Source organism: Rhinolophus sinicus, linkage group LG14 (assembly GCF_036562045.2).
Source record: "Rhinolophus sinicus isolate RSC01 linkage group LG14, ASM3656204v1, whole genome shotgun sequence".
Lineage (NCBI taxonomy): Eukaryota > Metazoa > Chordata > Mammalia > Chiroptera > Rhinolophidae > Rhinolophus > Rhinolophus sinicus.
In genome coordinates this window covers 54,274,688-54,289,742 of record NC_133763.1, presented here as the reverse complement: position 1 = coordinate 54,289,742, position 15,055 = coordinate 54,274,688, and the positions used below count along the sequence as shown (strand labels likewise).

General features: G+C 57.0%; 1 protein-coding gene across 4 annotated transcripts in view; it reads left to right on the top strand.

Annotated features, from left to right (window-relative positions):
• MEF2D (myocyte enhancer factor 2D) overlaps positions 1-7,511 on the top strand; it is a 30,186-nt gene extending 22,675 nt beyond the window's left edge. For all 4 annotated transcript variants that reach the window (XM_074318998.1, XM_074319000.1, XM_074318999.1 and 1 more), the window contains 3 exons: positions 2,786-2,999; positions 3,384-3,690; positions 3,991-7,511. In XM_074318998.1, coding sequence (XP_074175099.1) covers positions 2,786-2,999; positions 3,384-3,690; positions 3,991-4,002 — 533 coding nt within the window. In that variant the 3' untranslated portion in view covers positions 4,003-7,511. The remainder of the gene's footprint in view (positions 1-2,785; positions 3,000-3,383; positions 3,691-3,990) is intronic.
• Positions 7,512-15,055: the final 7,544 nt, after the last annotated feature.

The window sequence follows — 15,055 nt, the reverse complement described above, 5'->3', positions numbered from 1 at the left end:
CACCTGAAATTCAGATTGAACTGGGGATCCCTTATTTTTAATACAGCACCTAGTGGAGAAAGCAGGCCCTGGCCTTAGGGAGCCTCCCGTCGGAGGAGCCAGGCCAGGGGTATGCTGGTAGGTGCCTCGGGCCACCAGGGTTGGGGCGTGGGGAGGGGACATGGCCAGTGCAGCGAGGCTTCCTAGAGGAGGATGAGGGAACAGAGACAGAAGAGACAGGGAGGCTGAGCGGGCCACAGAGAGGATTTGTCCAGGTTCCTGGGAAGGCCGTGGGACTCCAGAGTGGGGGTCTCTCACCCCGACGCTGGCTGGTGGTGCCTGGTGGACTGATGGGGGCCAGGAGGACGAAGTTTGGGGGGAGGGAGCTGAAGGCAGAGTCACTGGGACACAGGGGAGGTGTCTCTAGGTAGAAGGATTCAGGCAGGACACTCAGTGCCCAGCCGTTCTGGGTCCCCAGGGCTGCCCTGGCCTGTGCCACCCACTCACACTGTCCCAGGAACAGTCTGTGACACTGTCAGCCGTCCTTGCCTGCGTTCCAAGCTGCTGTGTCAGGAAGGGCTGCCCAAGGGGAAAGCGCCCGTCATCCTGTTTCAAAGCACGTATGGGGCTGGAGAGCCTGGGCTGTTACCTGCCGAGGAGCCCTCTGCCGTCCCCAGGTCCTCGCACCTCCAGGGAGCTTGTGTTAGGGCTGTTCTGTGATGACCTCAGACTAGACCGAGAGATCCCCCTACTTCTCCCCGCCCCCAAAGCCCCATTCCAGAACTGAATCACACTGGGTCCCGGACCCCAATGCAGGTACCCCCAGAACCCAGACCTGTGTGTAGCAAGGCCCCTTGGGGCAGGAAGGAAAGCTGCGAGAACTGCCTCAGGTGGACGGGCCGGGCCCTGGCATATGCGTCTGCACAATCCTTTGTCCACACGTGCACCCACTCCCAGGTCGTTATGTCCTCGGGCAGCTTCAGATGGCCACACGCCTGGGCCCAGTCTGCTCATCTGTGAGAGCTGTGGGCGGACAGGCGGCCTCGGAGGCTCATCCAGCCCTGCCACTGGGGCTCAGGACCCCCCCCCTCCCCCCCCCGGAAAAGCCGGCTCCCTGAGGGCAGGCGGGGTGGTTGCAGAGGGCACGCAGACCACTTTTCAGGAGCTGTTGTTTTGGGGGAATCAGTGCCATGGTGGTGGTTTTCTGCCATCTTCTCGCGCCCCTGCCACTTTGTGAGTGAGGAGGGAGGTTCAGGGGTGTCTGGTGCGCAGCAGGCCAGACTTTAGTCTCTGTAGTGTGAAAGCCGGTGGGGACGCTGGGCCTGCCCCTGGGGCCTCCCGGGAAGTGTGTGGCCTTCCTCATATCCTCTCAGCAGCCAGGGGCTCCAGTCCCTCCTGCTGGAAGTTTAAACAGCAGGTGTTTTCAGGTGACTCCAGGTACGTAAACAAAAGCCCAGCAAACATCTTGCTGTTTAGTTGTTCACTGGTTATAGCCCTTGGCCCTAGTTTGTGTTCTGGCTGGGGGTGATTTGGCTTTGGCAGTGTCTCGGGTAAGGGACAGGCCTGGCCCCTTGTTGACACTGGCTGCAGAGGTCTGGCTCTGGTCACTCTTGGAGGGGCCGAGCCAGCTGCCAGGTGGCCTGCAGGCCGACTTGCTCTTGTCTCGGAGGAAACGAGCGTCCAGGTGGATGGAGTGGGAGTGTCCTGGGCAGGTGGGAGCCTGGGAGTTGAGTTTCAGCCATTCACTCATGAGGGACAGGACAGGTGGGAGGCACTGTCTGGGCTGCCTTCCTTCTCTGTCACACGAATGTTGAGAGTAGTCGGCCCCAGGGGCCCTTGCTCTGCTTTTTAAATACAAGAATCTGAAGGCCAGAGGCCAGTGGGGACTGGCCATCGCTGGGGTGAGATACGGACGTGATAGGGAGATCGAGGATCGTCCCAGCCCTGCCACTGGCTCTCTCGTGAACTGGGCAAGCTCCTCACACTGGAGGCTGCAGTTGCCTCATTCAGAAATTAGTAACAAGTAGATCCTGGACTATTTATTGTGTCCATCCTGGTGCAGCAGGATGCACCAGCTTCTCCCCTCGCAGTGCTCTGGGGTTTGGCCCAGCGGCTCCATCCCCGGCTGCTCCGGGTCCTGTGTGGACAGGCCTGGGAGACTGGGGACTTTGCAGAAGTGTGGTGGCAATTTAATGGCAGTTTGCTTGGGACTAGGCTTTCCAGACGGGAATTCCCACCAATTCTCAGGAATGTTTTTTGCTTTCCCGTTCCCGAATCCCGAGATATAAACTGTTTTCTGTTCTCCAAGATGAATCGTTTTGACAAAGTGATGGCCAATACTACAAACTACCTGGGTTCAAGGAGCCGATTTTCCCGATTTCCTGACCAACTTTTCTCAGGATTTGTGAATGGGAAAGCGAAAAACATTCCTGAGAACGGGCGGAATTCCCACCTGGAAACCCTACAGGGGCTGGGTACTTCACCTGGGCCTCCTCTGTCTTGGAAAGGCGCTTGAACGTACTAGCCCCTCCCTGCTTTCTTTTAAATTGAGGTTCTAAAAGTGATGCTTCCACATGGTCAAAAACAACAACAGTGCAACACTGCTTGCTGTAAAGACCGCCCCTCTTCATCCTGTTGAAAGTGTTGCTCACGGCTGTTAGATTTGCAGCTCTTGACCTGGGAACACCGCCTCGCGGATGATTTGCCGCCTCGTGGATGATTCTCGTCTGTCATCAGCGGCTCCCGGAGCCTCCGCACCCCCCCCAGGCGCACCCTCACTTTGTCCCCCTCCCCCCCACCCTGGCAGATTACCAGCTGACCAGCGCGGAGCTCTCCTCCTTACCAGCCTTCAGTTCACCTGGGGGACTGTCACTAGGCAACGTCACCGCTGTCACTGCCTGGCCACAGCCACCACAGCCCCAGCAGCCGCCCCAGCCGCCTCCCCAGCAGCCGCCCCAGCAACCGCCCCAGCAGCCACCCCAGCAACCTCACCTGGTCCCCGTGTCTCTCAGCAACTTAATGTGAGTCCCCGGGACCCACAGTCTGCATGTGTTCGGGGAGGGAGAGCTGAGGGGCCGGGAGAGCGGGGCCTCCTGAGAACTGGGCTCCCGTAAGGGTGTCGTCTCAGTGGACAGCACGGGAGGCACAGTGACAGCCCTGGTGTCCTCTGTACAGGCCTGGGAGACCCAGCCAGCCAAGGGTGGGGCTGGGGCGGCTGGTGGCAGAAGACGACATGGCAGAGAAGGAACTAATGTGACTTGTCCCCTTCTGCCCTTCACTTGGCCTCTGTCCCCGTCCACTTATCTCTCCCTCCCCCTCATACCCCCACCCTGTGTTCTCACCCTCTGTCTGTCTCCCTCTCTCCTGTTTCTGCCCCTGTGTCCCATCCCTGTTGCCTTCTGCAGCCCTGGCAGCCCCTTGCCCCACGTGGGCGCTGCCCTCACGGTCACCACCCACCCCCATATCAGCATCAAGTCGGAACCGGTGTCCCCCAGCCGAGAGCGCAGCCCTGCGCCTCCCCCTCAGGCTGTTTTCCCAGCTACCCGCCCTGAGCCCGGCGACGGTCTCAGCAGCCCGGCTGGGGGCTCCTATGAGACGGGGGACCGTGATGACGGCCGGGGGGACTTCGGGCCCACGCTGGGCCTGCTGCGTCCGGCCCCGGAGCCTGAGGCCGAGGGCTCGGCTGTGAAGCGGATGCGGCTGGATACCTGGGTACTGTAGCATCACCCTCCTGCCTGCCAGTGTCGCCTCGCGGGGCTGCCCGGTGTGCCCCCAGCTGTCTTAGGTCCCGCCCTCAGCCCTCCGGGGACAGGACTGACACCCTGTACCCCCACCAAAGGCCCGTCTCCTTCCCTTCCTCCAGCATCAGCCCATCTGCTCGATGATGTCCTCCCCTCAGAGCTGGCCCTGCCACCAGAGTCCTGCCCCTCCAGGGAGAGGGAAATGGGGGGCACGAACCCTGTAGCCTGAGCCACCCCCTCACACCCCCTTCTCCATCTCCTCTCTTCACAGACATTAAAGTGACGGTCCCCACCCCCCTCTCAGCCTCCCTGATGAAGAGTTGACAATCTCACCGCCCACCCCCTGTCCTGGGCTCCTCCCGCTCGACCCCCACTTCCTCTCTTGTGCTCCGTGTCCTGTCGACGGTTACATTTGTGTATAATTATTATTATATTATTATTAATATTATATTTTTTTTAATTTGGATTCTCGCTTTGGAGGGGGGATGCTCCCATCCCCTCTTTCTGCACCCCTGCCATTTTCACTGGCCGGGGGAGCTCTTTTTTGCGGGCAGGGGGGATACTTTGCACGTTGTACACATATGCTGCAGGAGGGGTGGGGGCCCGAGAGGCGTCTGGGAAAGGACAGGTGCCGAGTCCTGCATGCGGAGCCCTCCCACCCCATCCCCCAGACAGAGGGAAATAACCAAAAAAACTACCAAACAACAAAACCCTTACAATAGACTGAAACCCCAAAGTCGGCTGGCGTGACGGTGGGTTTGTTTCAGGGCAAAGCGAGGCAGGGGCTCTGGAAAGGGTCTCTGCGTCTGGGCTGTCCCGTGGCCTCAGGCACAGGGGGCAGAATACCCATGCCTGGCCTCCACACACCCCTGCACATGCACGATGCGTCCTCACTGCGTCTTGTGTGAGCTGCACCCCCAAGTGGGGGGGTGCTGGCTGAGCTTTGGGGCTGGGAAGGCTGCCTGGGAATCTGAGGCTGGGGGAGGTCGGAGGTGGGGGCCCCTCTGAAGCCCCTTTCTGGAGAGAAAGAGCCATGACGAGAGAGCTGAGAAGGGGCAGAGGACGAGCCAGGAGTGAGTGGGGTCCCCTCCCTTTCCCAGCGTTTTCTCTAAGATACACAGTGCAATAGCTCCCTTCCCCTCAGTGACACCAGCCCTGTCAAGCTGGCCATAAGCGGGGGGCCTGGGGACAGGAGCTGGAGTGAGGTGGCTCAGTGGGAGCCGGCCTCGCCCGGGCAGGTGTGAGCGAGGGGACTGGCTCTGCCCTGCACGTACACGTCCCTGAGGAGTGCACGTGGGATGGGGCGAGCATGGGAGGGGCCTGGAGGTCCGCAGGCCTGCCTCCCGTGTCTCCTGCTGGGCCCTCTCCCAGCCGCCCAGCTCCTTCGCTGCCACCTCACCTCCCTGCGCGTCCCCTCATTGTCTCGCTACCTCCTGTCCCAGCACCAGGCCCCGCACCTTCCCTCTTGGCTACTGTAACTGTAAATAGCAACCTTTGGAAACCGTTAGCAGTGTAACAGTCCAGGAAACTGTTTTTTTGTTGTTGTTGTATTGATATGAAATGAGATTCTATTTTTGTCAAAGTATATTGTAATAATAATGACTCAAACGGCCGTACTGTACAGATGAGGTTCTTCTGCTGTTGTCCTTGCTCCCCCCCCCCCTCCAGTCTGCCCCTCTCTGCCGCCTCCCCAGGTCCTGCGACCTCGGGCTGGATGACAGCAAAGTGGAGGGGCTGGCCCCCAGCCTGTGACCCACACCACCCTCCCCCAGGGGCCTGGCGTCTGCCCCTCCTTCATGGAAACCCAGCTCCTCTGCCCAAGGGCCGCAGGACTCCCTTGGGGTTTCACCCTGGTGGGAAAGCAGAGTGGACTAGGCCCATTTGGGGGCAGGTGACTCTTTGCCTGCCTCTCTGACCCAGCCGCTGGCAGTATTCTGACACGACGCAGGGGGCGTGGGGCCGCACGTGGGCCTGCGTGTTCCTAAGGGCCCTGCTGTTGTATGTCTGAGTGTCCCTGTGCATGGGCGCGTGTGTGCACGCGTGTTTGCATGGATCTCTGAGCCCCTCAGGCCATGTGCATGAATCCTCGTGTGAATCGAGCTCTGAGGGCGTCTGCGTGCGTGTGCTGCCTGGGTGTGTTTGCACAGGGACAGGTGGCTGCTGCAGCCACTCACCCTGGCTTCCAGCCCCATCACCCTCCTCCCTGAGCCCCCGTCCCTTCTGCCCCCCTCCTTCACCTGTTCTCACTCTCAGCTCCGATATTTTTGTCGTGCAGTCAGGAGGGAGCTGGCAGTCGGGCCTCTGCTTCTCCCCGCAGCCCTGCCTCTCCAGGCTCAATGCAGATGTCCCCCCAGTGCCCTGACCTTTACACACAGCTCCCTCCTGGAGTGCCCTCTCTCGCAGCCCCGTCCTGCTTTCAGGGTGACACTCAGTTCCTCTCCCTCCTTGGTCAGTGAGCCATCCTCCTCACAGCTTAACCTCCACCTGCTGAAGGCCACACGGCATGTCTGGTCCTTCCTGCAGGTCCCGAGGGAGTTTCAAGGGTCAGTGAGACTTGATTAGGGCCTTGAAAGAAGACAGGATGTCGTCTTGTGTGTGTGTGTGTCCCAGAGCCTGCCCAGTAATGGTGAATGGCTGGATGGGTGAGTGACAGGTGCTCAATAAACGCTGAATGACCGGCCTTCCCTGCTCAGGCTATGCCTGCCACCAGCCTGTCCGCCTTTCTAGGCTGGGCTCGGCCACCATTAGCACAGGGTGGGGTGAGGCCCCTGCAGCTCACGGTGCAATATTAACCAGTTTTGCCCTCTGCCTGGCAGCGGCAACCCTGGCTTTTGATGACCATGTATGGGTGTGTGTGTCCCTTCTTCTCTATCCCTGGGGGCAAGGGGTGGTCTGCGAATGAACATGTGACATTTCTGCAATTCACTGTCCCAAGATTTCTGCTGGCCGGCCAGATGAGGGTCCCTGGGAACCCAGACCTCAAGCGGGGGCTGCATTTCTTCTTCCTCTCACAAGCCAAATTTGCCTCCACCCACTCCTTCCTCCAAGACCGTGCCGTGGCGGAGTCCTCACGGTGCCCCGGCCCTCCCCAGGCTCAGGCTTCCCACAGCTTTCGGGGACAGTGGGCACAGAGCCCCCCCCCCCCCCCGGCCGCAGTGATCCCTGGCCCCCCCGCCCCCCCCACCGTGGACAGGAAGGATGTGATGCACCTTCTCTTGCTGATTATTTATTTGTTTGGAGAGACAGAAATGATGTAAAAGTGTATCTAGAAATATCTCTATCTATATATTTTTAACTGACTCTGCAATCCCCTGGGGTGGGGTGGGGGTGGATTTAGGCTTTCACAGCAGGGAGGGGACCTGGAGCCTGGGAACTCCTCTCCTCCCCTCGGCCACCTCTCCACCCCTAAACACTTGGTAGAAGGAATGGGATTTGTATTGGGGAGGGGGGGCTGGAATGTTCCGGGAGAATCTGGATTCTCTCTGTCTTCCCTGTTCAAGTCCCAGAGGGAGGGGGGGGACAGGCCACAGAGGTGCCCCACCCCCAAGCCCGACAATCACCCACACTCCTGCGGCTCCCCCTGCGTGCTGCGCAGGGCGGGTTCACGTGTGTGGCGGTCAATTTGTTTTCAATATTTCTTTTCGTGCTGTATGGTGATGCTTTCTTAGTATTCTACACAATAAGAAAAGACAAAGTCCTTGAGATTCTTATGAGTTTTGTTTGAAAACTCTTTCACTATATTTGTTGTGAAGAGGTTTACTATTAAAAGGAAAAGAATACACGTTTCTGATACTTTGGCTCGGGGTCTGGTTTCTTCGGTGCGGTCAGTCGGCGGAGGGCAGGTGGGACAGTGTCACCTACCAGGTGACAGGCTTGGTGGTGGCCTGCGGCCAGGCACTTCCAGGTACCTGAGGTGGAGTTTCAGGTGAGAACTTTGGGGCTGTCAGAAGCAGAGACAGCCCCAGGACTAGGGAAGGTTGTCCCGTAGGAGGGATCCTGGGAGGAGAAAGACAAACACCTCAGGGCCAGGTCAGAACAGGGCGCTGTGTGGTGAGCCCGGGCAGTGTTGGGACCCACAGCTCACTCCCCCAGGGGCATCAGCCCTCCTCTCCTCACACATCCCACAGGGCCCCCCACCTGGTGTTCTGAGGGCAGGTGGCTCTTACCCTCCTCCCGCACCCTGCACAGCTGTGCTGTGGGCAGGTGCAGGGCTCACTGCTAACAGGTTTGGCCACCCAGGTGCCGCAGAGGCAGATGGAGCGTGAGGGGCCCAAAGACAGGCCTACAGATGCTGGAGATGCACATGGTTAACTCTGGTCGCTGCAAACGCAGCTGGCTGCACAAGTGCGTGGGGCAGTCACATCCACACTGCCTTGGGTTTCCTCACCTGCAGCATGCGGCCATCGGCTTCCCTCCCGGGTCCCTGCAGACCTCACCTGCTGCTCCCTCAGCTGGAGCAGAGATGGGTGAGCTGAGCAGGAAGGGCTTGGGAAGACACTGTCTCTCCTGCCGGCTGCCTGTGGTGGCAGCTCCTGGGTGGCACCCAGTTACCCAGCCTGGTTCTCACGCCCTTGTGTGGTCCTCACCTCAAATCATGGCTGGTAAGTATGACCAACAAAACACGGCAGAAGTGACGGTGTGTGATTTCTGAGACTAAGTCATGGCTTCCTGTCTGTCTCTCTCTCTCTCTCTCTGGGGGATGCCAGCAGGACACTTAGGCCGCTCTGTGGGGGGACCCATGTGACAACTGAGGCCTCCCAACAACAGCCATCTGAGTGAGGGCCTCCTGTCCTCTGTCCTTAGTTTCCCAGCTCCCCAGATGTTGTGACGGGGGAACCACAGTGTGACGTGCACTGCAGCTCACCCACGAGGTGACAGAACGGCCCTGACCTAGCACCAAATCCTGAGCCAGACCTCTCTCCTTTGCCCAGCTTGTCGCTGCTCCTCACACCTTGTGGCGCGCCGCTCTGCGGGCATCGCCCGAGTCCTGGCTGGGCATGGCGATTGCCCACAGCTACTCTCAGTTCCCTTCCTGGATGCACGGGAGACTATTTCCGGTCTCTGCAGTCAGTCGAGCAGGATCTCTGGACTAGTTCTGGCCAGTGGATGCGAGTGGGAAGTGATGTGTGTCACCTCCGAAATAGAGCTGGTACCTGGTTCTCCGAGTGCTCCTCCAAGTTGTGGGAACCGTGGAAGCACGTGGAAGTGGCCTGGGTCACAGAGCCGCCTACGGACCTTGTGACTAGAAAATGAGTGTGTGCTGAGCCAGGGACTTGGGTCTGGTGTCTGCAGCAGAAGTATCCAGTCCTGAGCGATGGCGCGTCCACTCACGCTTGGACGGCCTCGAAGCCTCGTCTGCTGTGTGCCCCTGTGGTGAGCTCCAGGTCTCTGCGCTTGACATAGCCGCTGGTTCAGCTCCTATGTCTGCCACTTGCCAGCCGTGTGGCCTCGGGCAGTCGTGATCTCCCCGAGCCGCTGTTTCATTGACTATCGAACTAGGAATTGCCTGTTTCCTGTAACGCCTGCCTCCTTCTCTAGTCCGTCCTCCCATTTTTGGGCAGCTCTGATCAATCATCTAAGACATCAGGGCTCTCCACGCCCACCGCATAGAGTCCACGCTCCTCAGCCTGACTCCCAGGCCCTTCAAAGAAGCAACACGTCTTCTCCAGACAGTCCGTTGTGTCTCTGGCTACACATCCCTTGGGCTCCAGGCTGGTCAGGCAGCCCACTCCATTCCTGGACAGGCCCTTTGTATCTCTGCTCATGCCATCCTGTTTGACATGCAGCAAACGTGCATTAAGCCCCTACTCTATGTAAAACCCTTTGTTAGGCACTGGGGATGCAGAGAGGGGCTCTGACAAGTCTAGTTGGGGACAGAGCCAAGGGAACCAGCCATTGACACTTGGGTCAGCAGTCTGTGTTGTGTCACATCAGACAGATATGAGTGGTCTGTGGGACCAGCGACGAGGCACACCCAAATCCCAGTCGGTGCAGGTCAGGGAGGCTTCTTAGAGGGGGTGTTCGAGCTGGGGTTTGAAGCCTTGGAGTTTCCTGTGCAAATGAGGGCAAGGAAGGCATTCCTGACAGCCGGAAGGGCATGAGATCTGGAGAAGGAACTGCACTCACTCAGGAGGCCCAGTACTGTGGTGATCAAAGGCACAGCAGAGGAAGCTGAAGAGGCAGGCGGCGGCCTCCTCAGGAAGGGCCTTGACTGTCATAATTTAGACTTCATTGTGCAGACGTCTGGTCAGCAAAGGATTTAGGTGGAGGACGGACTTGATCAGATTTGCATTTCAGAAAGCCCCCCGTACAAGCTCCCTCTGACAGTCCTGCTGAGAACGGTGGAAGGACCGGAAAATTGAGGCTGGGTCAGGATCCTTTACAAGTGAGAGGGTGAATTTTGTCCATGTGTAGAGGAAGACGAACAGAACTTGGCAACTGCCTGGGGAAGGCAGAGGGGGAAGGAACGGGAGGACGGCCCATGGCTCCCAAACTCGTGCTTGGACGACTGACTGGATGGGGTGCTGTGACTGCAGGCAGGGCCCCCAGGTATCTTGTGAGACGTCCGCCCGGAGAGAACCGTGACCTCTCCATGCCTCAGCTGCTTCCTGTGTAACAAGGGTTGCTGTGAAATTTAAATACATGGTACACAGCAATGACTGCAAACCATTCCTGACCCATCATAAGAGCTCGGTAAGAGTTATTTTTGTTACTGCTACTTATCAAAGACATGAAACTAGACCAGCTTACTTAGGTAAGACGAGGTCTATGGGCAAAAAAACTGCACTATCCCGTTTCTATCTTTTGAGGCCTTTCCTAACATTTAAGGTTTCACTCTGTCAAACTTCTCCTTATTTCCCCGTCCTACCCAGCTGGCGGTGTTCTCTACTGAGGTGTTAGCCATCTGCCCTTCTTTCCAGCACCTGCATCGTTCTGCCTGAAAATGTGGGTACTAGTTTCTATCTTCTCTCTACGACTGGACTGAAAGCTCCTTTAAAAAACACCCTGCCTCCTGCCTTCTTGTGCCTCTCTCAGTGCCTGGGACACATTAAATGTTCAGTGAGACCAAAACGAGACAATGCACGCGAACGTGCACTTTGTCAAGCATGGAGTACTACCAACCCGGAGGATTTCTTTTTTTTTTTTTCTTCAAGGGCGTGGTGACTTTCTGCAGCTTCTGTTCTCCTTTCCAGCTCCCGGGGCTGAGAGGGAGTGTGGGTTCCATTTCTCTGGGCTTAGCTATCAGTCTACTGAAGAAGTGGCACCTACTGGGCTCCTTCCCCCCCCAGCCCCCCCCAGGTGGTTCTTGTGAGGCAGGAAGGGTGGCACGTGATTGTTCCAGCTAAGGAGGCCAGGCCAGTTCCCTGTACCTCACGTTCTTCTGACTCACCCCTCAGTCCCATGGGCTGACTAACTTTTCCAGCCTTGTGATTGTGGAAACTTGTTTCAGGAACAGCTAACGGATGTGAAAGGGACATAAGGTGACCCCACCCCAGGCTCCAAAGTGGCTCTTACTGGAGCCCACACAGGATGCTTGTTTCTCTTCACAGACTCAAATCATTGTGTTACTGCCAGGCTAAGGGGTACGTCTGCTTCTTAAGGCCAGACACCCCGTGTCTATTTTCCAGTTGGTAAACTTGAGGCCCCAAAGGAAGAGGTGGCTCTCGGGTTCTTCCCACAGCGCTTCCCGCAGTTCCTGGCTAGTTCTATTCTAGGTCAGGTCAGCCTGGGGGCCCAGGATTCATTGCTTCCAGTTGGACTGACTTGCATTTAACCATCCCCCACACACACACACAGCCCCACTTTGCTTTGTGCGCCTTTCCACGTGTTTACAGCTCCTGGGCCTCGCTCGGGCAGTTTGGTCTCGTAAAAGTGCGGTCTCCGCCTTCGCAGCGTGGCCGCCCAGAGTCACTCCTATTTACTGCGCATCGGCCTCCACGTGCCCAGTAAAAGCGGTGACGACACCCTGGGCCCCGAAGGCAGGGAAGGGCCCCTCCTACCGGGAAGCTCGCCGCCCGCCAAGTCCCGCCCTCACGTGACCGCGGCGCCAGTCCTCGCCCGTCACTGCCCTCAGCCGGGAGCGGAGGCTGCCGCCCAATCCGTGCGCTGCCAGCCGGGGCCGGGCGGGGACCGCGGAGCCGCTCAGGGTTCGGGAAGAGAAAAATTTCCATCTAAGGAGAAGTCGGGAGGCGGAAGACAACAAAGCACTTGTCTAACCTGTCCCTCTGGCCCGTGAGCTCCCACGGAAGCAGAGGTCACCGTGCCAAAGCGCCTCGGCGGGGTCTGGCACACAGTAGGTGCTCACTACGTTGACTGGCGCCCACCCCGCGGACGCTGCCAGAAGCAGAGTTGACCCCGCCGTCCTTCCCACCAGCCCCTTTACTCCCATTCGCTCGCTCCCCATGTCATGGAAAAGGGCGACCGTTCTGCAGCTGGCGAGCCGACGCTTGCAAGCCCGCTGCCCGCGCCCCGGCCACACTCCGCCACCGCTCGGGCCGCACCTGCGTGGGGGCGGACAAAGACCCAAACCCACTCCCAGCGCCCCACCCCCGCCGCCGCCGGGCAGGAAGTGGATCTTGCGGCTCATTCTATTGGCTCCTCTAATGACGGATGGGAGCGTCAGCCAACCGCGGCCTGGGCGAGACGCATGCGTACACAAAAGATTGAGCCCCCATATGGGGGAAAAACAGCCCTGCGGACGAAGTCTGGCTGGGTCTCAGCCGGGCCCGCAGGAGGCGCGCGTGCGTGGCTGTCACCGCTCCCTCCCGGCCCGACGCGAGGGGCAGATGCGCCCTCTGGCCTGTTGGCCCTGTTCCCAGACGTCTGGCCTCGGTCAGCACTGCACACCTCTGACCCTGCGCTGTCTGGACGGTCCCAAGGAATGGACGAGTCCCGGTCCCTGCCGTCAGCGGGGACACGACCGTCCCCAAACACAGCCAGAGAGCCATTAGCCCTCGGGGAGCCGTGGGCCGACAGTAACGTGAATATCAAGTTGGGGATGATGCTTCTCAGTCCACCAAGTGTTACATCCGTTATCTCGGGAGTTCCTCGCAAAACCCTTTATGTAAAGAAGCGGAGGCTCGGGACGCGAGGGCCCTGCCTGTGAGGGTGTGACGGGCACCCAACCCAGGCCGCCCCGCTCCCTGTGCGCGCTCTCCTGCCTCGATAAGCTCCCCGCCTGCTCTCCGAGGAGGCTGTGTCTAGTTGAGGTGATGGTACTTCAGACAGAGGGAAAGCGAAGGTACAGTTTCAGGCCCCCCCAGCCCCCCGTTTTTTAAATGGACAATGAGTGCTAAGGGAGCTCAGAGCAGGAAAGAACTTGGGGCTCTTGGGAGCTGAAAAGGCTGCGTGAAGAAAGCTGAAGCTGCAAAGTATATACGCGGATTGGATACATCTTAGGAATATAACACTGAACGGAAAAGGAAATCCCAGAACACCCCAAACATTTGAAATGTGTGTAAATTTCAAAAAAACAAGCAAAATTTAAAACTATATGTTTACACGTGTCTGATAAAACGTTTTGAAAAGCAGAGGAGTGATCAATGCAAAACTGAGTAGTAGTTACCTTGCAGAGCGCGTGGGGGTGGGGTGGGGAAGAACGGTGGGTGCCCTTGGTAAGAAGTTAGTGGGTTAAAAGGTGATTTATGGGTATTTCATGATATTTTATATCCCACAGAACAATTATTCTTTTGTACGTATAAAATATAATTTAAAAGATGATAGTACAATCACCTCCCCGCCGCCAAAAATACATATGTATCACATAGTTGGAGAGACGGGAGAAAGGCTTACTTATATTATGCTTGGTTTCCAGAGCATTTCTACACATTTTATCACTTGATCCCCAGAACAACCCTTCAAGATGTGGTGTCCATGTTAGAGAACAGCAGATGCAGCTAGAAGTTACTTTAGGCCAGTGAATGAAGACAGGAAAGGCTGAAACGCAGAAGGACGGTGGGGCGCCCTGTGCAGCGAAACCTCCAGTGTCCCGAGCACTGCTTCTGAAACAGAGGGACAGTAGACAGTTGTTGAGTGGTGAGTGACGACCTACTAATCATGTGGGTGTCTCCTAGTGAAACAGGCCCCCTCTGGGACTAGCTGAGCCCCCTGCACAGCAAGTGGGCATCGTGGGAACAGAAGTACAAAGAAGTGATTCTCTCTCTGGGTGAAGGCAGAGTATAGATCACCTCTGAGGTTCTTTTCAACATTAAGGCTCTATGAGTTTTTTCAGACTGAAGACAAAACCAGTATTAAGATACGAAGGCACGCCACCGGGGTGGTGGAAGAGGTCACCAAAGAAAGGCAGGCCTTTCCGAATGTCTCGACATTTGGAAGTTAATAGGACCTATTGCCAGAATAGGAATGAGGTGTGTTGAGTGTCGTCGTGTGTGACTACAGGATGTTGACCCATCCCAGCTGGGAGAATGGTTCTGCTACTGACCAGGGCAAACCAGGTAGAAGGCGGACATTCATTTAGAAATGCCTGGCAGGTAGACGACAATGCAGACCAGTGCTCGGGAGAAATACGGCCTGAAGGCGCCCTGAGGGGTAAGAGAGAGAACACTGGAGTTGGAGTTCGGAGACCTGGTTTCTAGACCTGGCCTTGACTTGAAGTCACTTTGGATAAGTCACTTAACCCGTGAGAGACTCTTTCCTCATAAGTTAAAGATCATATACACACAACAAGAACGAAAAAGGAGGATGCGCCCTACCCCCATCTCAAGATCTAGTGAAATCTACTCATATGGTTAAATATACAGCTGTCCGCACCTGGAACTTTGTTTTCCTCTGTTGTCCCATAATATTATGTTCTTTCTCCATTATAGGACTCACCCCGTTTTCCTCTGTGTGCTTGTGCTGGATGGAAGTGAGTCCCTGAGGGAAGGATATTTGTCTTACTCCAGTTCATGTCTCCCAGTGACTCGCACAGAGTAGGAGCTCAGTATGTCTTAGAATTGCACCGAACTGTGTGGTGAGCCAGAAGCAGCTCTGTTTGATCTCTTTGAGACCTACCTGTCCTTATTTGTAAATTAAGGCAGTTATCTTTGAAGTTCTTTTGAGTTACAGAATTCTGTTATCCAGCCATGTTCTAAGAGGGTTGAACTAGCTGATCTCCAAATTTCTCTCCAACTTCCCTGTTCGGTGATCTTATAACATTGAGTTGCACGCCATCTCATAGAAGTGATAGTTGAACAAGTTCTCAAAAGGAAAATGTGGAGAAGATTGAGAACAGAAGTGACACCGCGTTCTCCAGTACAAGAAAGAGAAGCCTTTGAAAGTGACAGAGGGGTCAGTCCAAGAAGCAGGAGAAATGTTAGTGGCAGGGGTGACACGTT